This window comes from Carcharhinus amblyrhynchos, chromosome 4, assembly GCF_965287045.1.
Source record: "Carcharhinus amblyrhynchos chromosome 4, sCarAmb.v2.hapA, whole genome shotgun sequence".
Classification (NCBI taxonomy): domain Eukaryota; kingdom Metazoa; phylum Chordata; class Chondrichthyes; order Carcharhiniformes; family Carcharhinidae; genus Carcharhinus; species Carcharhinus amblyrhynchos.
Window position 1 is genome coordinate 44536265 of NC_137327.1, and position 25757 is coordinate 44562021.

The 25757-nt window shown below is 39.8% G+C and overlaps 1 protein-coding gene across 3 annotated transcripts in view; it reads left to right on the forward strand.

The window, feature by feature from the left end:
* The window catches only part of vrk3 (VRK serine/threonine kinase 3), a 34152-nt gene extending 13628 nt beyond the window's left edge, over positions 1–20524 (forward strand). For 2 of the 3 annotated variants that reach the window (XM_080187051.1, XM_080187052.1), the window contains exons 7-14: positions 3143–3227; positions 4331–4433; positions 4513–4605; positions 11963–12095; positions 14812–14932; positions 17603–17661; positions 18132–18277; positions 20124–20524. In XM_080187051.1, the coding sequence (XP_080043177.1) occupies positions 3143–3227; positions 4331–4433; positions 4513–4605; positions 11963–12095; positions 14812–14932; positions 17603–17661; positions 18132–18277; positions 20124–20129 (746 nt within the window). In that variant the 3' untranslated portion in view covers positions 20130–20524. The remainder of the gene's footprint in view (positions 1–3142; positions 3228–4330; positions 4434–4512; positions 4606–11962; positions 12096–14811; positions 14933–17602; positions 17662–18131; positions 18278–20123) is intronic. The other variant, XM_080187053.1, reaches the window with a different exon arrangement.
* Positions 20525–25757: the final 5233 nt, after the last annotated feature.

A 25757-nucleotide genomic window follows, 5' to 3' on the forward strand; every position in this document is an offset into this window, starting at 1 on the left:
GGCACCAGGGAGGCAACAGACCATCCTGGAGTCTCAGAAGCACCTGACTATGCCCTTTACTATTGAATCCCCAACTATATCCCTGCATTTTGACCCTGCTGTACAGCAGAGAGTCAGCAGTGGTGCCACTGTCCTGGCCATTGCTTTCATCATTCTCTGATATGCTGTCCTCCCCAGTGACATCTAAAACGATGTATCTGTTTGAGAGAGGGGGACAGCCTCTGGTTTCTGCACTGATTGCCTAATGTTTGTGAATGTCACCCATCTGTCTTCCTCAACCTTGGATGTGGTCACCCTTCTAAAATTTCTGTCTATGATGCTCTCTGCCATATGCATTCTCCCAAGTGTGTCCACCTGACGCTCCACTTGATCTAAGCAACCTATTAGGAGCTTTGTTTGTATGCACTTTCTGCAAACGTAGTCCTCCAGGACAATTGGACTGTCCAGGATTACTCGTGTCACAGATGGAGCATAGGACTGGTGTGACCAACATTGGCCTCCGTTAGTTAAATACTTAAAATTTGTTTAAGTAATAACTAAATTGAGTTGGTCAGTCAACCAAGTTAATTACTCACTAAACTGTCTCGGTTATTGCCCACTAAGAACAAATTAGAACTAAATATGATCTGAAAATTGCCTAAAGCACTCTATTCATCCTCGCTGAACTAACTTATTAAAGAAATGAAGGGGTTAAAAATTACTTCATCTGACCACAAGTGGGTGAGAACCTTAATGAGTACTTGTATTAGTATTCACAAAGGAGAATAATGCAATGGTAGAAAGGAGAATGTTGACAATCTAGGACATGGTGAGATAAAAAGGGAGGAGCTCTTAAAAAAACATTAAGGTGGACAAGTCCCCAGGGTCAGATAGGGTCTATCCCAGAATACTGAGAGGCAGAGGAAGAAAGGAGGCTTTGGCCAAAATTTTTGTATCCTCTTTAGCCACGGGTGAGGTTTCAGAGGATTGGAGAGTAGTTAACGTTTTTCTTCTGTTAAAGAAGGGTAGAAGAGACAATCTGGGAAATTACAGGCCTGTGAGCCTTACATCAATCATGGAGAAATTATTAGAGAAGATTTTTAGGGATGAGATGCACTCAGGTCTGGAAGACAATAGGCTTATTAGTGATAGGCAGCATGGTTTTGTGAAGGGGAAGGGGTTTCGTGTCTTACAAACTTGTGAAAGTGACAAAAGAAATTGGGCAGGGCAGTGGATGTTGAAAATGTGGGCTTTAGTAAAGCATTTGATAAGGTTCCTCATGGCAGGCTGTTACAAAAGGTGAAGTTGTATGGGCCCCAAGGTGAGCTGGTAAGATAAATACAAAACTGATTTGGGCATAGAAAGCAGAGAGTAGCAGTGTAATGATACTTTTCTAACTAAAGGCCTGTGACAAGTGGTGTTCCACAAGAATCAGTGCTCGAGATCGCTATTGTTTGTAATATAGATAAATCATAGAGGAAAATGTAGATTAGTAAATTTGCAGATGATACAAAAATTGGGAGAGTAGCAGATAATGAGGAAGATTGTCAGAGGATACAGCAAGATATAAATTGGTTGGAGACCTGGGCCAAAAGATGGCAGATGGAATTTAACCTGGATAAATCTGAGGTGATATGATTTGGAAGGTCTACTGCAGAGGGGAAATATATAATAAACGGTGAAGCCCTTAGAAATATTAGCATACAGAGGGACCTAGGCATGCAGATCCACACTCCCCTGAAGGTGGCAACTCAGGTGGACAAAGTGGTCAAGAAGGCATATGGCATGCTGGCCTTTATCGGTTGGAGCATTGAGTATAGGAATTGGAAAATCATGTTGCAGCTGTATAAGACTTTAGTTCGGCTGCATATGGAGTATTGTGTATATTCTGGTCGCCACACTACTGGAAGGACATTGATGCGTTGGAAAGGGTGCGAAAGAGATTTTCCAGGATGTTGCCTGGTTTGGAGGATATGGACTATGAAGAAAGGTTGAACAAACTTGGATTGTTTTCATTGGAGCATCAGAGGATGAGGGGGACCTGATAGAGGTTTACAAGACTTTGACAGGCTTGGGTAGAGTAGATAATCAGTCTTTTTCCCAGGATCGTAGGGTTAATTACTCAAGGGCATAGGTTGAAAGTAAGAGGGGGGAGTTTAAAAGAGATGCAAGGGGCATGTTTTTCACATACACGGTGGCCAAGTGCCTGGAATGCACTGCTGGAGGAGGTAGTGGAAATAGATTTTATAACGACATTCAAGAGGCATCTTGATGGGTGGCCTGTTCTTATGCTGTACTCTTATGCTTTACTTTGTAAAGTTCTGTTTCAGCTGGGCAGAAATGTACAAAATTATGTGATCAGTTTGTCCCAATTGTGGGGTGTAGCCTGTCCTTATGAAATTCCCATTGTTCAAGTGCCACAGATGATACTGAACAGAGCTGCAATCCATTACAAGTATCAAATTTAAGAGCAGCGCTCACATCCGACAAATGGACTAATCCATAGTCATGATGTGGGTATGCCGGCGTTGGACTGGCGTAAACACAGTAAAAAGTCTGACAACACCAGGTTTTAGTCCAACCTATTTATTTGATAATATACTCACAAGCTTTCGAGGGACACCCTCTTCGTCAGGTGAACTCTCCATTCACCTGACGAAGAGGGTATCCCTCGAAAGCTTGTGAGTATATTATCAAATAAATAGGTTGGACTAAAACCTGGTGTTGTCAGACTTTTTACTAATCCATAGTAGCAGTTGCCACAACTTCAGACTTACTGTAGAGTTAATTTTTGGTGAAATGGATTGAACATGGAAAGTGGGAGTAGACCATTTGAGATCTTGAGTCTGCTCCACCATTCTGTATGGCTGATCATCGGTCTTAACTCCACTTTCCCAGCTTGGCCAGAAAAGCTTGTGTTTGATATCGTGGAAGTGATCTCAACATAGCAGAGTATTTCTCACTGTCATGCAATTCAGTTGCTGATTTTAAAATAATTGTGCTTAAGCACTTACCAGACAGATGATTTAAATACCATCTTTAGAACTTCATTCAAGTAACCTACAAATTTTTAAAACAACTAAATAAGTTGAAAGCTACTGTGGTGCTATTTTTAAACATCAGTTCAATCGTGTCAGTGACATGTTTGATTTTTACTTGTCAGTTGAAAAATGGATGAAGTCTCGTATGATGGCATTTTTGGGAATTCCGACATGTGTTGGCTTTGGGTTCCATGAAAATACTTACAGGTTAGTGCACAAGTGTGGTCAGAATGAAAATCATGCCTATGACCTTCAACAGTCTAACCAGGAGTGCTTTTTTAAGCTGAAAATCTAGTAACTATAAAGAATTGTAATTAGAATCCTCTTATTCTCTTCTGTATGTTAACTTTTTTAATGATTTTGTCAGATCTGTTAGTTTGGAGAAATTACTAACTTTGTAAGAGAGCTGAATCATTAGTAGGGTGTGTGAACGCTTCATTAACTGTATACACTGTTAATTCAGCTCTAAACACTGTTCAGGTCAACGTGCTGGTGAAGCCTTCAGCACCGCCTCATCAACAAGAATTAAATCAACATTAATACAGTTGGGGTAGAATGTGAATCTTAATCTTTTGCAACAGTTAGACTGCTGATCATGAGACACTAAATTTGCAGGGAAATAAGTAATCTTATAACATAAAACATGAAAAATATAGCTTTTGACACAACAGCAACAAAAATCCATTCTGGGCTTAAAATCTTACTAAGCAAACACAACCATTTAGCAACAAGAATGAAAGGTCAAGATCTTGAAATTTAGATTGGACTGGAAAAAGAGCATTGAATATTCACTGTACTCCAAGTAGATCTATTATTAAGGGAACTACCTAAAAGAAATTGAGTTTGTTGGTTGTGGCTAAATTGAACATGGCCAATTAGCTTCGTTAAATTGCTGTCTGAAAGTTTATAAGCTGAGTCTAATGAATTTTAGGATAAAATTATATTGGCTGTCTTTGCATCAAAAATAATTGTGTGCGTATTGTAATAAATGTGGCACCACAACTTCAAAGGCCACATCTTATTGGTTAGTATAGTGTGGAACACAGCTTCAGTACTGTATGAATTCTAAAGCAAAATACTGAGTGCTGGAATCTGAAACAAAAACAGAAAATGCTGGGAAATCTCAGCAGATCTGACGGCATCTGTGGAGAGAGAATAGAGCCAGTGTATCAAGTCTGGATGACCCTTTTGTCACAGCTGTATTGCACATTTTGGAAAATATTTGAATGTAAGACATGTTATACTTTTAATGTTTTATCAAGTTTGTCATCTGGAAGTTAATTTAAACTGTTTGACATGGATTTTTATAGGTTTCTGGTATTCCCACACTTGGGTAACAGTCTGCATTCAATTCTTGAAGAAACAAAGAAACCTTTGTCTGAGAAAGCAGTACTTCAGCTATCTTACAGAATGGTGAGTGTTTCGAAAAACATTCTTAGGTTAGGGTCAGTGTTATATATTTTAATTAATATAAACTTCCTGTCTTTATCAGATTGATGTGCTCGAGTACATTCATACTAATGAATACGTGCATGCTGACATCAAAGCAGAAAATATATATGTGAATCCAAATAATCTAGAAGAGGTAGGAAACATTTCTTCATATAGAACAATTTAAACTTTTGCAAAAGCTTACTTTTGACCCACAGGCAGCATGGTGAGGAAAGTTTCTTTAAAATGTCAAGGGACTCGAATTGCTTTTTAAGAATATCTGAAAAGGACTTGAGTTTGCATCAGTTGTAATTCACTTGAATAACAAATATTGGTCTATGTGACCCTTGGCCTGGAAGCAATAAACAGGACAGAAGTTAAGATATGGTCTCTGTGTGGCACACAGCACACAGATACTCAAGCCCTTGGAGATACTGTGCAAGTGGGCTAAAAAGGCTAGAACCTTAAACTATGTAAATAGCTTGGAAATGCTCAAGAGCTGTTTTTTTCTCTCTGGAAGTGGCCAAACTGAGCCAGAATATTATTGGTCAGTCAGTTGTAAAGGATTTCTGAACAGCTGCATCATCAGGAGAGGGCTCGTAGATCAATGCTTTGCTGATAATGGTATAGGTGAAACTTGGAGTGAAAGCTGTTGTTGAATAGGTCTCTGACCTACCTTGCTTGAATAAAGAATGGTATATTGTGGAATTGTAGTCATTTGTGCTGATTGTGTTAGATGTTTATTGTTGTATTGACTATTTAAAGTGAAATTTGTTTTTTCATTTGAAATATTGTTCGCCTGTTGACTCATGTTTACTTTGTGTTGATTCTGATTTCTATTGAAGTATAATTTCCAAAAAGTGAAATCTTATTGGTACGGAGTGGATTATCTTACAAGGAAAGGTTGAATAGGTTGGGCCTGTATCCATTAGAAGTTTAGGTAATGGAGGTGATCTTATTGAAGCATACAAGACCCTGAGGGGACCTGACAGGATGAATGTTGAAAAGATGTTTTCCCCTTGTGGAGAGACACTAGAACTAGCGGGCACAGCTTAATTTAAAAAAAGTGTCCCATTTAAGATAAGAGATTTTTTTTTCTCTGAAGGTCATGAGTCTTTGGAAAACTCTTCCTCCAGAACGGTGAAGGCAGGTTCAATGAATGTTAAGGTAGGTAGATTTTTGACTAACAAGAGAGTCTGAGGTTATGAGGTCGGCGGAAAGGGGATTTGAGGCTGCAGTCAGATCAGCCATAGTTTTACTGAATGGTGGTGCAGGGTTGGGGCCAAATGGCCTAAACCTGCCCTCAATTCATATGTTTGCAAGTTGGCAGTTTCTTCACTGGGGGTTCATTTGGTAAATTTGTTTTTTTATTTTATGGCTATTGTAATTCCTAGGCCTGCAAAGCAAGGAAAGTATAACAGAAATGGTGACAGGATTGCTCATTGGGTTTTTAGCATTAAACTGCTGTGCTATACAGAGGAGGGAAGTCTCACTTTTCGTCTTTAAGTATGTTGAGCTAGCAAATCTCAGCCACTGCAAAGCATATCAGCAGAGCTGGCAAAATTGCTAATGGTCCTTTTGTTCCTTCCTATTGGAAGTATATTTATTGAAATTGTTTTAACTTGTGTTGAAATGCTTACCTCAATCATGTAACTACATGTGCTTCCTGGTGAGGCTTGCATGAGTAATGGGCACTCTGATGAGAAGAACTTCAAACACCATGAATCCATCAGAGCTGTTTAGATCAAAGATAATGTTGATTTCCACTGAGTATTCCATTCATGCTGGAGAAGATTGAATTCTCATCGCAAAAATGATTTCTCTAGGCACAAGTGAAGAAAACCTTCCGTCGTTCTACCAGCAATGGCACTCATCACAAAATGCATTTGTGACTTAAGTGAATGATCAGTCTTTGCTAAGAATAATCCACCTCTACAAAAGCATGAAAGAAACATGTCATACAGGGGTTTTTATTGGTGCCCCAGCCAAGCTGTTCAGTATAACTACAACACTAGCAAACTAGCATCACACAGCAGTGTGGAAAATTACCCAGGTATGTCCTGTACCAAAAAGCAGGGCAAATCCAATCCAGCTGATTACTGTCCCATCAGTCTACTCTTGATTATCAGTAAAATGGTAGGAATCATTATCAGTGCAACATTAAATTGATGCTCAATTTAGGATCTGCCAGGATCACTCACCTCCTGAACTTATCATAGCCTTGGTTCAAACGTGGTCAAAAGAGCTGAACTCAGGTGAGTGATTGTCCTTGACATCACAACATTATTTGACCAACTATGCTTACCAATGTGTAATCATCAGCGAACCCTAGCAAACTGGAGTCAGTAGGAATCAGGGGTAAACTCTCCACTGGTTGATGTCATATATGGGATGAAGGAAGATGGTTGTGGTTGATGGAGGTTAGTCACCTCAGTGCCAAGACATCACTGCAGTTCGCAGGGCAGTGTTGCAGAATCCCTACAGTGCAAAAGAGAGCATCTGGCCCATCGGGCCTGCACCAATTTGCTGACAGAGTATCCTATCCAGGCTCTCTTTTCCCCATAACTCTACACACTTACCATGTCTAATCCATTTAACCTACACATCCTGGTATGCTGAGGGGCAATTTTGCATGGCCAGTCTATCTAACACACACTTGAACAGCGGAAGAGCACCTGGAGGAAACCTATGCTGACATGGGGAGAACTTGCAAACTCCACAAGCAGTCACCCAGGCCTTAATTGAACTGTAGTCTTCGGAGCTGTGAGACAAGAAGTGCTAATTATTTTGCCACCATGCCACTGTCCTCAGCCCAACCATCTTTGTGACCTATTCAAGACCTTCCTTCCATCATAAGGTCAAAAGTAGGGATGTGCACTGATTGCACAAAGGTAAGCACCCCATTCAACAAAACCTGGATAATATTCAGGTTTAGGCAGACAAATGGATAGTAACATTCTGCCACAAAGTGCCAGACAATGACCATCTCCAACAAGAGATAATCAAACCATCATCCTTGGACGTTCCTGGGCATTATTGCTATCAGCATCTTGAGGTTATCTTGGACTGAAAACTGAACTGGATTAGCCGTAGAAATACTGTGGCATCAAGAGCAAGTCAGGCCAAGAATTCTGTGGCAAATAACTCACTTCCTGACTCCCAAAGCCTGTCCACCATCTACAAGGCACGTAATGGAATACTCTTCACTTGCCCAGATGACTGCAGCTACTGCAACATCTTGAGGCTCAACACCATTCAGGACAAAGTGGCCCACTACTTGACACCGTCCAACATTTTCAATATGCATTCACTCCTACTGTTGACACACAGTGGCAGCAGCATGTACCATCTACAAGAGTGCAGGAACTCACCAAGTCTCCTTAGCACCTTCCAAAACCATGACCACTGCTGTGTAGGACAAGAGCAGCAGATACATGGGAATGTCACTATCTCGAAGTTTTCCTCCAACTTGCTCACTATCCTGACTTGGGTATATATTGCTATTCCTTCAGTATCACTGGGTTAAAATCTTGGAACACCCTCTACATCTGTATCTACATCAGACAGACTGCAGCAATTCAAGAAGGCAGTTCAACAGTTCCTTAAGAACAATTAGAGATGGGCAATAAATACTGGCCAGTTGTAAAGCCCATGTCCCATGAATGATTTTTTTTTTAAAGTTTTGATAGTAAGTTGACTCTCATGAGTGCATCTAAGCCTGAACATTTTGAAATGTTTCACATCTTTCTCTGCCTTTCTGTTCTTACAACCCAGTGTGAGGTAATGCATTTTGGAAGGTCTAATAAGATAGAAAATATACTAGTAAATGGCAGAACCCTTAAGAGTATTGATAGGCAGAGGGATCTGAGAGTACAGATAAACAGGTCACAAAGTGGCAATGCAGGTGGAAAAGGTAGCCAAGAAGGCACACAGTATGCTTGCATTCATTGGCTGGGGTATTGAGTTTAAAAATTGTAAGTCACGTTGCAGCTTTATAGAACCTTAGTCTGGCCGCAGTTAGAATATAGTGTTCAATCTGGTCCCCACACTACCAGAAAAATGTGGAGACTTTGGAGAGGGTACAGAAAAGATACACCAGGATAGTGCCTGGTATGGAAGGCATTAACTATGAGGAGAGGTTGAAGAAACTTAGTTCATTCTCACTGGAACAACGGAGGTTGAAGGGGCAACCTGATGGAAGTCTACAAGATTATGGGGGGCATGGACAGAGTGGATAGTCAGAAGCTTTTTCCCAGGGCGGAAGAGTCAATTACTAGGGGGCACAGGTTTAAGATGCGAAGGGCAAAGTTTAAAGGAGATGTCCGAGGCAGATTTTTTTTTTTTACACAGAGGGTGGTGGGTGCCTGGAACTCGCTGTCGGGGAGGTAGTGGAAGCAGATACAATCGTGAGTTTTAAGGCGCGTCTTGACAAATTCATGAATAGGATGGAATAGAGGGATATAGTTCCCAAAAGGGTAGGAGTTTTAGTTCAGTGCAGACTTGGAGGACCGAAGGCCTGTTCCTGTGCCGTAATTTTCTTTATTCTTTGTTCTCGAATAACCTCACACTTGCCCACATTCTTGTACTTTATCTGCCACCTCGTTGCCAATTCACATAACTTGTCTGTACCTCAATACAACCCGAGTTCTTCTCATAGCTTGCATTCCCAATTAATCTGTCATTATATAAATTGAAAATATCTGATGCCCCAACACTGATGTTGTGACACTCCACTACTCAGCTTGCCAACTTGAAAATGCTCTGTTTACCCCTAGTCACTGCTTTTTGTCTGTTGGTCAGTCTTGTGTTTTAACTTTTTGAATGGCACTTTGTCAAATGCCTTTTGGACAAGTATAGAAAGTCTACTGGTTCCCCTTTATCTGCCTACCAGTTACATCTTCAAAAGTTCTAATAAATTTGACATACACAAATTTCTGTTTCATAAAATCACATAGTATAAACAGATGAATTCAATGTGTTCTGAGTGCACTGTTAAAACTTTCGTAATAATTACTGTTACCTGGAAAATGATCCACTGATGTCATTGACTGTACACTACCAGGAGATAGCACAAATTCTGTTGGTGCCAGAATGTTCACAAATTTTGGACAATGAAAAGTGGAAATCTTTTCCCCAGATGTTTTACAAAACAGCTTACTGATTAGGATAATAGAACCAGAAATTCCAGTGGACTTCAAGAATAAATTTGACAGGTTCATGCCAACAAATGGGATCCAGGATTGTTAGAACTGCACCAAGAGAAAACTTGGGCACGTGAACGGCATTGATTAAGATGTTCCTTGTCTGAAACATTTGTTGTCAGTATGATCTGCTGCAACAGAGAGGATGAGTCAATTGGTTAAGTACCTGGGTAAGCAAGAAGTGTCTCGAACTGTTATGATCTCAAGGGAAACCATTAACTGGCAATTTTTTTTGAAGTTATTAATTGAGAATTGTACCACAGCATTTCACGTTTCAAACAAAAGTTTTACTGTACAAGAATCGAGCAAAGCAAGTACTATTAACTATAGTAAATCTAAGCCCACAATTCTCAACTGACCACTTCTATTTTATTTCTACCCAATAGTTCCCTCGTACTTTCCACAATCTTGAGGGTTTCTATACTTCTGGGTTTAAAACTCTCAGGAATCCTCTTTGATTCTCTTCACTGTTCCTGCTGTTCTGAAATTTGAGATTTTTTGGAGTCCTTCCACTAGCATTCACCTAGGCAACCCTTACCTTGCAATTGATGACACTTCAGCTTCACTTAGCTTCACTGCCTTCTTGTTTAATGGTCTATAGGTCCTAGCATCTTTCTCACTTTGCCTGTTTTCTAAGCTGTTCCAAGTCCAGGTGAAAAAACACATACAAACACAAAACAGAAGTGCAATGTGGCACACCTGACATGTCCCAGATAGAGATTCAAACTCATCATCCACTATGCCTAAGCATGTCCTTTGACCTGAAGAGTATGTAGGTACTTTAAGACCTTCCTTTTTTACCAATTGTTGAAATTACGTGCAAAGTTTTCTAATGGGAACAATTGCAATCATGCCAGACCTGTTGGCTCCATTAGAAAGCTAGAAAAGAGCCACCTATTGTTGTTTTCAAACCTCTAATTTTAACCTCTTTAAAAATGGTCCATAATTTTCTCCTCTATATACCAGTTTCTCAAACCCAGGTTTTTTCCCCATTATCTTGTGTTATAAACTCTGTTACCAAATGGATTGGTAAAGTGCTGAATGTTCTAAATCATTCAAACTCCTAGACTGGTAATATAACTAATTTTTTTGGACTTGAGTAATTATCAATCAGTATGTAAATACTAACCTTTTAACAGCTACTTTTCTACCTGCGTTCTCTGGGATGGCAGTGGTTAGCAGCCTGGCAGTGTCAGGGACCCAGATTCAATTCTGGCCTTGGGTCGCTGTGTGGAGCTTGCACATTCTCCCTGTATCTGTGTCTGGTTCCCTGTAGGTGTTCTGATTTCCTTCCACAGTCCAAAGATGTGCAAGTTAGGTAGATTGGCTATGATAAATTGCCCTTTATTGTCTGGGGTAAACTTGTGGGGTTACATGAATAGGGCCTGGGTGGGATTTTTGTTGGTGCAGGCTGGATGGGCTAAATGGTCCCCTGCACTGTAGGGTCTTTATGATTCTCATGTGAGAATTTAAGTTTGATCTTGAGTATAGGTCTTGAGTATATAGGTCTTAAAACAGTCACTAGATGAAGTTCTAGCCTGCAATCAAATATCAGATGGTGACTTGTGGATCTGAGCACCGGTGGGAAATCAAAGTCCAGATCTTCAAACCTGGAGAGAAAATTGGAAACAAAGGACAGCAATCTTGTATAAATCTTTTATCTTTTAACGAGGGTGTCTGAACATCGCTATCTGATAATTATCAGAATAGTTTGAATCCTACCGTAGCAGGTAGTGAAGTTTGAATTAAATAAAAATCGAATTAAAAGTCTAATAATGACCATGAAACATTGTCAATTGTTGTTTTAAAAACAACCCCATTTGGTTCACTACCATCCTTTAGGAAAGGAAATCTATTGTCCTGACCTAGTCTGGCCTACATATGACTCCAGATCCATAGCAGTGTGGTTGACTCTTTAAATTCCCTCAGGGTTAGGCAATAAATGCTGGCCCAACCAGCAACATCCACATCCTATGAACAAAAATAGAAAGTGTCTCCATACATTTTATCAAGTAGTGTTTTTAACAAAATGTCACAAGTTAAGCATTTTTATTCTTTTAACTAGTTTGAGAGAGAGCACCCATGTGTTTCAGAAAAGTCACAATGAATTGTCTGTCAAATTAGTGACATGTCACTGCACGAATGTGACAAGAAGCTATTTTGTTTTTATGTACTACATTCAGTCAGTGATCTTGAGTTTGAATCTGCTCTTAATGTTTTGTTACTTGACAAGTACATTTAAAAAAAATCTTTTGGATACATACCTTCTGGGTCTACTATAGCAGAAATGATCATGGATTTTCTTTTCAGGTGTACTTGGCAGGTTACTATTCTGCTTTCAGATACTGCCCTGATGGTAAGCATGTTGAATACAGAGAAGGCAGCAGAACTCCACATGAGGGCACTGTGGAGTTGATCAGTGTAGATATACACAAAGGAGCTGGTAAGACCTTGTATGTAGTGAGCTGTTTGTGCGTGTCTTGTAGTCGTTTTATATATTCCCTGTTGTTCAAGCAGTCCTTCAACTTGAATTGCCATCCCACTTTCTGTAATAGATACTGAAGATTGCATGACAGCAAATAATGTCATTTTATTTAAACACTTTTGCAGCCTGGAGTTAAATTACAATGTAACTTGCACTGAGAAAGTCTAAGTATATTCTCCCTGGTCACAGAGGAACCAGATAGTTCCCAGCTTCAACTTCAATGTCATATTTGATCCTGAGATGGAATTCCAATCACCAAGACTATCTATTTCCATCTCTGCTTCAACTCACTTGCAACTGGAAACCATTAGCTGTGCTTATGTTACCTCTATTTTACTATTTCAACATATTCTGGCTGGCTTCCCATTTTCTACTTTTCGCCTGCCCACTTTCAAGTTCGCATCAAATCCCACTTGTGTATCATTCCTGTGCTTGCTAACCAACATCAGCCTCCAGTTAACTTGAAAATCATTTGAATTGTTTATTGTCAAATCACTGACCTCATGGCTGCCCTTCTGTAAACCCAATCAGCTCTGCAGCTCTCTTGAGATATCTTTGCTCCTCCAATTCCTGTCTCTTAGCATGTCGAATTGTACTTAGTTGACCATCTATGGCTAAGGTCCTAAGATCTGGAATTAAATCTGTAAACCTTTCTACCCTCTATTATTCACAGGATGGGGATGCTGCTGGTTAGACCAGCTTTTATTGCCTAACTGTCCTTGTGAAATGATAGTAGGAGCTGCCTTTTTGAACTGTTGTAGTCTGATATAGGTAAACCCACAGTGCTGCTATGAAGGAGGTTCCAGGATTTTGACCCAGCAACACTGAAGGAATGGTGATATAGTTCAGTCAGGGTGGTGTGTGGCTTGGAGGGGAACTAGCAGGTGTTGGTGTTCCCATGCATCTATCAATCTCATTCTAGGTGTTAGAGGTTGCAGATTTTGAAGGTGCTGGGTAAGATATTATAGTGCATCGTGTAGATGGTAAACACCACTGCCACTGTGCATCAGTGGTGGAGGGAGTTGTGTTTAAGGTGGCGGATGGGGTGCTAATCGGACAGGCTGCTTTGCCTTAGATAGCGTCAAGCTTCTTGAATGTTGTTGGAGTAGCATTCATCCAGCCAAGTGGAAAGTAATCCATCAGAGTCCTGACGTGTTCCTTGAAGATGGTGGATAAGTTTGGGGACTCAGGTGGTAAGCTAGTCACCACGTAATTCTGAACCTCTGACCTGAGCTTATAGCAGTATTTATATGGCTAGTGCAGTTTGGTTTATGGTTAGTGGTAACCCCAGGATCTAAATGGTGGGGGGAGTGACGGTAAGGCCATTGAATATCAGGGGGAGATGGTTAAATTCTGTATGATTGGAGATGTTTATTGCCCGCCACTTGTGTGGTGTGAATGTTTGAAGTTTATTAGTCACAAGTCGGCTTGTATTAACACTGCAATGAAGTCACTGTGAAAATCCCGTAGTCACCACACTTCAGTGTCTGTTCCAGCACAGAGGAAGAATTTTGCTTGGCCAATGCACCTAACCAGTATGTCCTTCAGATGGTGGGAGGAAACCCATGCAGACAAGGGGAGAACATGCAGAGTCCGCACAGACAGTGACCCAAGCCGGAAATTGAACCTGAGCCCCTGGTGCTGTGAGGTAGCAATGCTAACCACTGTGCCACTGTACTGTTACTTGCCACCTGTCAGCATAAGTCTGGATGTTGTCCAGGATTTGTTGCATTTACACATGGACTGCTCCAGCATCTGAGGAGTTGTGAATGGTGCTGAACATTGCAATCATCAACAAACATCTGACCTTGTATTGGAAGGAAGGTCATTGATGAAGCAGCTGAAGATTTTGCCTGGTACATTAGCTTGCTCTTTTCTTCCTTTTTCATGTGGTTCTTAAAATCTACTACTTCGGCCAAGCTTTTGATCACCTGCCCCAATAACCCCTTACTTGTCTTGATATCAAATTATAATGCTCCTGTGAAATGCTTTGCAATGTTTAATATGCTAAAGGCGCTATAAAATACTGATTGGGAACAAGAACACTGGATTCAATCACTGTCCCAGATGCACTTGTAGGAAAGTGGATATGTGGGTTTTCAGATGCAATTCAGGGTCAGATTTAGTTGTTTTGATGATCATGATTGAATTGGACAATAATCACTCAGACTTTTCAAGTATTATCTTTCAAAAAGAGCTTGGATGTTTTAGCAGACTTAATCACAATAGTAGATTGTAGTATATCCGTTTTAAAATCACTAATACAATATTCAGTAAAATATGCTGTCTGTTGATGGAAAAACAATTCAACATGCAGCGTGAAGGAAATTGACTAATAGTCAGGAGTGGTACTGAGGAGAGTGTTCCTGCATCATGCACTAAACTTTAACTCATGATCCTGTGCACGTGTTCAATTACCCTAACCCAAAGGGGTGATTGTAGATGCTGTACACAAAGTTTGTTAGCCCACCTAGTTTAGTGTAATACAGAAGGAAGGAGAAAAATAAAAATTGGAAAGAGACCTTTTCAATTTGACAGATGAGGATTATTACTGCATTGGGTCCTTCTTAGTTGATCTAATAAAACACTGCAGTTTCTGTTATCTTAAGTATTGTCTTTAGTCGTGGCATACAGAATGGCCAAAAAGAAGAACAAATCCACATTTATTTTATAGGGCCTTCCAGACGTAGTGATCTTGAAACGTTGGGTTACTGTATGTTGAAGGCATTGTGTGGTTCCCTGCCATGGTCTGATGATATTGACTTCCCTCATTCTGTCATGGATTCAAAACAGAAGTAAGTGTTTTTGGTTATGTGATAAAGCATGCAATCTAAATGTTGCATTTATACAATTTAAATTTGTCCTCAATTATATTTTAGGATTGAAAGTAACACATTTTGAAATTGCAGTATTTGGGAAGAAATCATGATGATTTACAAATTTGGGGTGCATGGTGAAATATGTAAATGGTTAGGAGTAGAGTTTTCAAAGGCAAGGATATTTAAATGTTTGGAGCATGTGATTTTTAAATTGAAGTTGTCGTCATAAATGGTATAATGTGGCTTGTTCAAGAGGGAAAATTGAGTCTTCTATTTGTTTTTGTTATAAATAAAAACAATGCCCATGAATTTCTTTAAAGGGCTCCTGCTAAGTGAAATGATGCATAGCATGCATCACTTGATAAGGATCAGGCTCAAAAGTTAACAGGTAAAAATAATTCACTCTGAGATTGGAGTAGTTATTTTGGTGCTCTCTACGTGGCATTATGCTTCTACTGTTGTTCCCTGACCTCAATTTTGTTGCAAAGGCCATGAAACTACATTAGAATAAACACAATTGTTTAACGTTTTCATCTGAAATTTTAGTAGTGTTAATCCTTTTTTACAAAAATAGGTTGATGCTGTAATAAAACAGCAAAGGAGTGCCTGTCATTCCACAACTTAATTAAATGGGCCAAGTATTGCTTGGTCCAGAGCAACTGATCAACTGACTGCATCAGCAGCAGGGAAACGTAGAGGATCTGCAAGGGAAAGAGCAGGAGAGGTAATCTTGCTGCTCCTTTCCTTGAGTTAAATAAATGAACATAAATCTTGGCTTAAAGGAAAATATAGTAAGAAGTCTCTCAACACCAGGTTAAAGTCCAACAGGTTTATTTGATAATAAATACCACAAGCTTTTGGAACACGCTTTTCTTCAGATGAGTGGAGACTTCTGCTCAGAAACAGAGCATATAAAGGTGCACACAGTTTACAGAATACCGATTTTAGAATGTGAGTCTTTACAGCTAATCTGCTATTCAAGTCTTAAAGGTGCAGACAATGTGAGTGGAGAGAGCATTAAGCATAGGTTAAAGAGATGTGTATTGTCTCTGGACAGGACAGTAAGTGAAATGTGGCAATTTCAGACAAGACATGGGGATTACAGATAGTGTGACATGAACCCAAGATCCCAGTTGAGGCCATCCTTGTGTGCGGAACTTGACTACCAGTTTCTGCTCAGCAACTCTGCGCTGTCGTGTGTCATGAAGGCCGCCTCGGAGAACGTTTATCCGAAGATCAGAGGCCGAATGCCCGTGACCGCTGAAGTGTGTGCCAACAGGAAGGGAACAGTCTTAGCTGGTGATTGTCGAGCGGTGTTCATTCATCCATTGTCTTTGCGTCTGCATGGTCTCCCCAGTGTACCATGCTTCGGGACATCCTTTCCTGCAGCGTATTAGGTAGACAACGTTGGCCGAGTTGCAAGAGAATGTGCCGTGTGCCTGGTGGAGGGTGTTCTCGCGTGAGATGGTGGCATCCATGTCGATTCGGCATGTCTTGCAGAGGCTGCCGTGGCAGGGTTGTGTGGCGTTGTAGTCACTGTTCTGAAGGCTGGGTGGTTTGCTGCAGACAATGGTCTGTTTGAGGTTGTGCGGTTGTTTGAAGGCAATAAGTGGGGGTGTGGGGATGGCCCTGGCGAGACGTTCATCTTCATCAATGACATGTTGAAGACTCTGGAGAAGATGTCATAGCTTCTCCACTCCAGGGAAGTACTGGACAACGAAGGGTACTCTGTCCACTGTGTCCTGTGTTTGTCTTCTGAGGAGGTCGGTTTTTTGCTGTGGCACGTCGGAACTGTTGATTGAGTCGAGCGCCATATCCTGTTCTTATGAGGGCATCTTTCAGCGTCTGGAGGTGTCTGTTGTGATCCTCCTCATCTGAGCAGATCCTGCATATACAGAGCTTGTCCATAGGGGATGGCTTCTTTAACATTTTAGAATAGAAGCTGGAGAAGTGGAGCATCGTGAGGTTATCTGTGGCCTTGCAGTACAAGTGAGGTGCCGAGGTGACAGTCCTTGATGGGGGTGCGTGTGTCCAAGATTGTGTTCAGTTAGTATTCTGTAAACTGTGTGTGCCTTTATATGCCCTGTTATTGAACAGAACTCTCCACTCACCTGATAAAGGAACAACGTGTTCCGAAAGCTTGTGGCGTTTACTGTCAAATAAACCTTCAGGAAAAAGATGCAAAAGTCTGAGGTCACATACCAACTGACTCAAGAACAGCTTCTTCCCTGCTGCTGTCAGACTTTTGAATGGACTTGATCTTTCTCTGCACCCTAGCTATAACTGCAACACTATATTCTGCACTGTTTCATTTCCTTCTCTATGAACGGTATGCTTTGCATCATGCGCCAAAAGAAACCTTTTCACTATGTTAATATGTGATAATAAATCAAATCAGAACCCCTGTGTTATGGGAAGGTCAGTTAAAAGCCTGCAGATACTATCTGGTATCCCATGCTCATGGACATCTTTTCTCCATGCTGGAAATGACTATTGCTTCTCCATACTTGTGATAGAATATATGTAGCATCTGAAGTGCAACAAGCAAGATATGCTTGTAGGCATTAAGATTTATAACATAGATGTCATTTTGTCCAAAAACAAATCATTTTAAAATGGACTTACCAGTTAATTTTTTTTTGCTAGATACAAGGATGACCTACCAAGTCTTCTCAAATATTGTTTTGGGAAAAGAAAATGCCCAGGTAAGACCTGAATGGTGGGTTTATTTTTTTTCCCCAACCTCCTTGAAATTGTTTACCTAATCTGTATGCTTATCTTTCCTTGTTCCCTGCTTATTTTCTGCCATGCCATTTCTTGTCTATGGGACCTATCTTGTGATCCCTTGACCCTATTCTCACAAAACTGCCTTTCTACTTTATTTAAGACACTTCTAAAAACATACCTCTTCGACCAATATTTGGTCATCTGATGATTTTTCCTTCAATGGCTGTGTCATATTTCATTTCATAATGCTCCAGTGCAGCACCTTGGGGCATTTTATTGTGTTAAAGCACTAAATAATAAATTGTTGGCTGAACTTATTATTTTCCCCAGCTTAAAGAGAAGCTATTTAAAGTTAAAAGTTGTTATTCTTATGGGATGAAATATTTGTGTGTTGTGTTCTTTTCCTCCTCCCTCATTAATTTGAAAAGTCAATATTATTAACTTTCAGATGAACTGAAGAAATACCTGCAACAAGTGGTGTTGCTAAAATATGATGAGGAACCAGATTATGAAGAACTTAGGAAACAACTAAGAAATGGTCTTAAAAGGTTGGGCGCATCACCTAATGGTCCAATGGATCTTAGAATAACTACTGTAAGTAAATTTTGGATAAGGATTATCTCCACCTTGACTATAAGAGCTCAGTTTGATTCAGAGAACTACCTCCGGCACTGTGCTCTAGTTTGAATCTTTGTTTGCACAGAAACAGAGACAAAGAAGAATAAATGAAGTGGTGCCTACACCAGCCCTTTTTCCCTCTGTGTTAATATGGAGCCTCGCCCACACCTTGGGAGAGGAAGTTGTGCGTCAGTTGAGTTTGCTGCTTGGAGCCAAAGGAAAGGCTATACCTATAGAAAATGTCAACTGATGGCTCCCAGTCCTTGACATGGAGTTTAGTTCAGGGAATTTGCAAGTTGACAGTCACAGACTCGATTGGCAAGGCCAGAACCTTGTCTCCTCTCCCAAGAAGACTGAGGATGATAATTAGGGACACAAGCCTAGGGAGTCCATTTCAGTCTGGGAGTCATTTTCTCCTCCTCAAATTCAAAATCAATCTATACACTGCCTGCCTTAATTAGCAGGTTGGAACAAGAGAAAATGTGCCAAGTGTAACTTTTTTAATGAATAATGAATTGAGAGTTTTGATGTGACTGTAGAGATTATACTTTCATAAAAGCATAGAATCCCTGTAGTGCAGAGGAGGCCATTTGGCCTATTGAGTCTGCATCGACAACAATCACACCCAAGCCCTATCCCCATAATCCCACGTTTACCCTGCTAAGCTCACTCTCTCACATGGGATCAATTTAGCATGGCCAGTCAACCTAATCTGCAAATCTATGGACTGCGGGAGGAAACTGGAGCACGCAGATGCGTGGAGAACATGCAAATTCCACATAGTCATCAAAGGCCAGAATCAAAACTGGATCTCTGGCACTGAGGTAGCAGTGCTATCCAATGTGCCACCCATTTATTTTAGTTCTGAAATTTTGGGGCTACGATTCCTAATGAGGTATATGGAAAAACCATGATGTTTAGGCCAAAAATGATGCGATAGACTTTTACACAAGGTCAACTTTTACACAAAAATATATGATATCTAAAACCTTAAACTCCTTGGCCATCGTGTAAAGTCTCACCCCTCCTCTATAGGAAGGAAGTTATGGCAATAGATCCATCAAAATGATGCCTGCTCCAAATAAACATGGATTTAAAAAACCCTTGGAAAATTGTTGCTGTTTTTGATAGAATGGCAGAGATTGATGGGTAATTAGTGATGTTTTAAAATTGAGTGGATGAGCAAGAGCAGGAAGAAACCATATCTACTAATTTCAGGGGTTTCAAGCATGATATGGATCAAATCAAGGAATTAGAGCTGGAAAAACCTTTTTATACAAGATACAAAATACACTACCAGAATTAGTGATTAAAGCAGAGAAATTTCAACATTGAAGAATGAGTTGGATAAGTGGTTCAAAGAAGTTGGGGTGGGGGGGGGCAGCGTGTTAAAGGAATATGAAAACAGAGCAGGCATTTAGGATTAGGACTGCAATTCATGCAGAAGGTCTGTTTGAGTTTTAGTTTTCTTGTAATTTAATTACTTTTAGAATGATGCAGCTGGAAAATCCAAATTTAATTCCTTTGGTGTTTCCAGGCTTTATGGTCTTAGCTGAGTTATTATCATTGGAAATCCATTGCTTGGTATTTAAAAATGTATTTTGGTAATGAAATGGTGCCAGTAATTGTTAGCCATGACAAAGTTCGACCTGCCGGTGAATTTAGTGTCTTTTACAGAAATCTAGTCATTGAACAAACTGGAGGAAGTTAGCTTGGTTTCCTTTCTCTAGTTGTCTGGTTGGATCAGAGTTGTATCTGTGTTCTCAAAGTACTGGTGTAGTGTGTAATCGTGACTAACATCTTTAATTTTTTTCCTCCCCAGATTTGAAAGTAATCAGTAACCAACTGTAACGCCAGCATGATCATGTTGAGATCAGTTTTGAAGCATATACCTGAAAGATGCATTGTATTTTTTAAAATCATGCTTTTTATAGCTCTTTAGCAGTAGTTCCATTGTTAGAAGTTTTTTGTGGGAAAATGCTTGCTTGTGTGTATTTCATGTTTCAAGATTTATATTTGGTGCTTTTAAATAAAATGGATGATAATTTGGTGAGAAGCTGTTTTTTAGCTGGAATTTTTATGCTGTTTCTTAACTATAGTATTTTGCACTAAAACATTACAGTAATTTACCCCACTGCGCAACTGATCATTTCCATCCCTGCCACGCCTCACAATTATTGGGTAACATGTTTGCCCATAAATAAACTATTTAAGTAATCAGCAGCCTTTGGTCTCTTGCATGAATTAAATTTACTTCTGCAGCAGTTTTCTACTTGCAATCAAACAAAGACAACTATCCAGCAGTTTGCAGCCTCATTGAAATTGGCTGAGATGATCAGCAACTCTCTTAGCAGATGTAATGACAACATACGATTTAAAATGTCTACAAATATAATTTGTTTAAATTGTGTGGAGTTTATCTGAATGCATTTCATAAAGATGGTAATTTTACTGAGCCAAACTGTTTATGCACCAGGCTCAATGCAATTTCAAATATCCATTCAGTTTTGGTTAGTGGATAAAAATTTCATCTGAAGTTATAATTTTTGCAATTTGTTCACCATGAATTTGACGGAAGAGAATGATAAGGGAGCAAGCATGACCACAGTTCAAATCAGGTGCAACAAATTGCTGTTCCTGTGGGAGTGGGGACACGAAGGTCTGATTGGAACTCCTGAGCGTTTGAATGTATCTTCTATACTTCTGTTCATAAGCGCTTGAGTCAACATCTTCAGGGTGAAATCGTTCAACCCAAAAAACCTCAACCAGATTAGACCAGGTGATGCAGAAGATCAGAACTGTAAAGTTGAGAGACTCGTGAGCATACAAAACACACCATGTTTGCTGACTTTTTGAGGACCACCCACTGATGGTTAATTTATGGCTTGGTCCAAAAGCAGATTGCAGAAGATATTCTGTCTACTTTTCCCTTTATGCTTCTGATATAGACTTTATCTACATCAATGCAACCAACACTTGCTGGAAAAACTGGAGGGGCAGAAGAGCCCCAATCCTGGAGACTAGTAGCTGGGTGAGTAAACATTGATATAAGACAATAAATAAGTATGAGCACTAAAAGTAGGCACCCATTTTTTTAAAAAAATGACAACATCTGTTTTGTATAATCCACACCGTGAACAGAGGTTTTGCTAACCCGAAGTTCACAAAATATTATAAATGTTCATGAGACACTTAAGCACGTTAATAAACAGTGCAATCTTCCCTCATTTGAGATTAGAACAATGTTATTGCATTATATCGAGTTCATTATACAGGCTGGGCCTTTTATTTTGTGAGATATTATGCTCTTCCTTGCTTGAAGTAGAAAGCCAGCCCTTTGAGAGTTCAGTAACTATCATGTCATGACACACAAAGAAGGAATTTGGAAATTCAATCCACTGTTTATGTTGAGTATCACTTGGGGTAGCAGGAGGTTATAAGTGGAATTATAAATAACTTCAGAATTACTAACTACCTGCTTTTTCACCTTTTTAGGATCCGAGTTATAGTCAACTCGTGTCTAACGCCACAAATATCTGGGCGTACACCCTGAGTTAAGGAAAGGAAAACAAAATAAAATTGTGAATCTTGATTGTTACTCTGTGCATGTATACAGAATGAAACTTGATTGTGATGTATTCCTTTCTTAAATAACCATCTAACCTATCATACAGATGAATCATTGTTATTGGGAGTAGTGCCATTGGTGTACCCCAGCAGCTGGCTGGTACCTATCATGAGAGAGGTGTATCTCAGTCCTTGGATGTGGGGCATTTGTGAAAAACATTTTGTTTTCAGTTAACTCACCAAGAACTACACTTTGTGCAAAATTAAACTTAAAATACTTTTGTACAGTTTTCTCAATCTTTAATATTCTGATTGTTGCATATATGGACTTTGAAAAAGCATTTGACAAAGTATATAATATGTTAGCAAATCTAACATTGATTTAGCCTATTGAATTAAAGGTGGCATGGCTAGAAAACAGTGAGGAGTGGTAAACAAACATTTGTTTTCAAACTGGAGGGAAAGGTGAGTGGAATTCCCTAAGGGTTGGGATTAGGATCTTTTTGGTGAATGTTATATAATTGTGATTCAAGCAAGGTGTAAAAGGGTAATCCAGTAGCAAAAGGAAAAAAGTCATGTTGAAGGAGCATTCCACTTAGTGGATTTACAGATGAATGCAGCAATATAATTGAATCTTAATTGATTCATTGTTTGTTTTTGGTTTTAATTAATGCAGGGTTCAGTTTGTGTTTTCCCTTGGGATATTTCAGAAGGGGCTTGATCAGGCTGATTGACAGGTAAGGCCATATGACTGGGTACAGCTGGGCTTACACACACAACTTGAAGATGTGCCTTTTCCCCTCTCAGGTGGGGAGACTGGAATCTGCCAAGAAATGAGCCTTTTCCTTTTGAGATTCTACTGTTTGAGATGGAGCTTTCTTGAAGTTGCTGCATGAGAATTAGAAGATCAGTGTCTGAATCACTTTCAAAAGACTGGAATTCTAATACCTACCGAAGCACTTTTGGTTTTCGTGCTAACTGGTTCTAAAGAAGGGACATATGACTGAGAGATGCTGCTAAATTAGCACAATAGAGATAGTTGTTAATTATGTTTAACTGGTAAAGATTATGCTAATTCTTTGTATTCTAATTATGTTCTTAAATTTTGTTTTTGATAAAAGCTTCCTGGTGGATCACTTGAATCATTATCCAGAATGAAACCCCTTATGCTCATCCTAATGCCCAAATCAAATATAAAAGTTAGGATCTAGGCTAACTTCATAAAGCACCTTGGAGTTTCTGATCTGGTCCTTAACAAAGAATATATTCAGAACTGACTTAAACTGCTGAGGCATTCATACCACTGACTGGGAGAAGAAAGCTGAGGACTGCTCAACATGGCTCTACTTGGTCCATCAAGTTGCAAGCAGCTTTGAGGCTCAGTGACCTGACAACGAGGCAGAATGGCAGAGGGACGCCAACCTACGGTTGCAATTTCCACTGTCCACGTAACATGCCCCCACTGTAGAAGAAGCTGTGGATCCATAATTGGGCTTCTCAGTCATCTGAAGACTCACCAGGCCCAAGGGATGTCCTCCTCAATTTTGAGGGACTACTAGCAACAATGAAGGATTTTATACGAGATGTCTGGCTCAATCCATTTTGAGGTGCCTAGCAATGTTTCAACACAAGGGGCATAATGCCTAGTTAATTGCAGATTGGTCTGTTTTCAATACTGAGAAAATATCCTCATTACAAGTGCTGGTGCAAAACTTCAGGGCAAAGGATAACAATGAATAAAGATGGGTACATTGACTTTATTAGTATATTTCCTTAACTTTCACTAAAGCAATAGCTTGTTCTGTCAAGTGACTTACTGCATCCTTGACAGCTTTCAATATGTTTCACTGTAATTCATAAATACATGACATAAAATTGAGCTGAATGATAAAATTGGTTTAGAACTTGAAACGTACACATTTCTGTTGGATGTGGTCCAACAGAAAATAGACAATAACACAAGGGATGCAAAAGAACAGGCAGCATAGCTGATGATAACCAGGCCTAATGTGAAGATAAAAAGACCATGACGATCATAACATGAAGCCATGGAGGGAACTGGAAAACTGGGAACTTGAGCTAAATTCAGATAGATGCATTGTGAAGATGATAGAATGTGACCTCTTCAGAATGGTTTATACACACAACTCAGCTTGGCTCCATCATGAAAAAGTCACAGATCTCTCTGGCATGAAATTTCCAAGAGGCGAGAAAGGATCATGAAGGGCCCTTGTCTTGATCCATTACAAGTTCTGTCATATCTCAGGTCAGAGCACATTGCAAATCTATGACAGTTGATCAGAGATGGTGACCAGAGCTGACCAGTGGTCAGTGTCACATGCACAAAGTTTCCACAAACTAAAAGCAATAGTATGCAAGGAGACATGGCTGTCATTTTACAACAGAAAGATACCTCCCCCTCTACAAATCCACAAATCAATGCTCCTACTAAAGGACAGAGTGATGAATTCCAAATCCACAAGATAGTGGCACAACATTATACTAACTGAACAATATTGTGAAAAATACTGTTGAGAAAAGAAAACAAGCTATAAAAGACTCTTGGGATGTTGTGTGTATTATCTATTTTCTGTTGGACCACACCCAGGCTCATTTAAGACCAAAAACTGGCAGTAATTTGTACCAGCCAAAGAACTGCTGAATGTTGTCGACGGTGAAGATTCCTCACCAACCTTAATTCTCCAATCGCTATTTCTAGCATCAGGTTGCTGAAAACCTTTTCCCAGCCAGTGCTGGCATGATCTCTTTCTATGTTGCAGCAGGGTAGTGATTTCCCCTTGCTTGATTACAAGCTTTGGAATCCAGAAACATTCATAAATGGTTTATCTTTAGGAATATGTCAATGATTGGAACAATTATATTGATATATAAGGGCATTATATTTTTTTAAAGATAGAGGAATGATGTATTCGAAAAAAGTTGGGAACTATGTTGCTATGTATACATAAGTATCCAGTTTGCCACATTACTTACTACTGCATGACTGTCAGTGTACCAAAGCAACACGATCATTCTGCAGCACGTTGTGAAATATGTAAAAATACATTTACTGAAAGTGTCAAGGATTTGTTTAGCCGTAATAGTAACAAGAATTAAAAAGACCTGAAAATAGAAATCTGCCTAGCACAGTAACATGATGTGGAGATGCCGGCATTGAACTGAGATAAACACAGTAAGATGTCTCACACGCTAGCTTTTGCAGCGCTGCTCCTTCAGGTAAGTGGGAGTTCTGTTCACAATCAGGGCATATAAAGACACAAACTCAATTTACAGAATACTGATTGGAATGTGAATCTTTACAGCTAATCAAGTCTTAAAGGTACAGACAATGTGATTGGAGAGAGCATTAAGCACAGGTTAAAGAGATGTGTATTGTCTCCAGACAGGACAGTTAATGAGATTTTGCAAGTCCAAATAAACCTGTTGGACTTTAACCTGGTGTTGTGAGACTCCTTACTGTAGCACAGTAACAGTCAACTTTTCCAAGAGCAGGCAAGACTTTAAAAGTAGTCAGGGCATTTCAAAGCTGTGAAAGCATCTAAAGATGATCAGGTGTGAATTGCTGTAGGAGTAGAAACAGATTACCTAGATGACTGCTATAGAAATGTTAAGTACCACAAGCAGGAACAGATTACCTATATAGCTAGGCAATTCAGGGCTATGGAAATGTTAAGCTCCACGAAAGGAAAGAATCTGATATGTTGACAGCCGACTCTTGAATACAACTGTTACCCCTCTTAAGCAGACAGATAAGTCCACACCTCACAGCCAGGGACAATCCAGCACTCGCACAACAAGGAGGCTGGGACTCATTTCACAGCCAAAAGGGATCCTGTAACATCTTGTATTTCTCAGAGATGCTACAGTG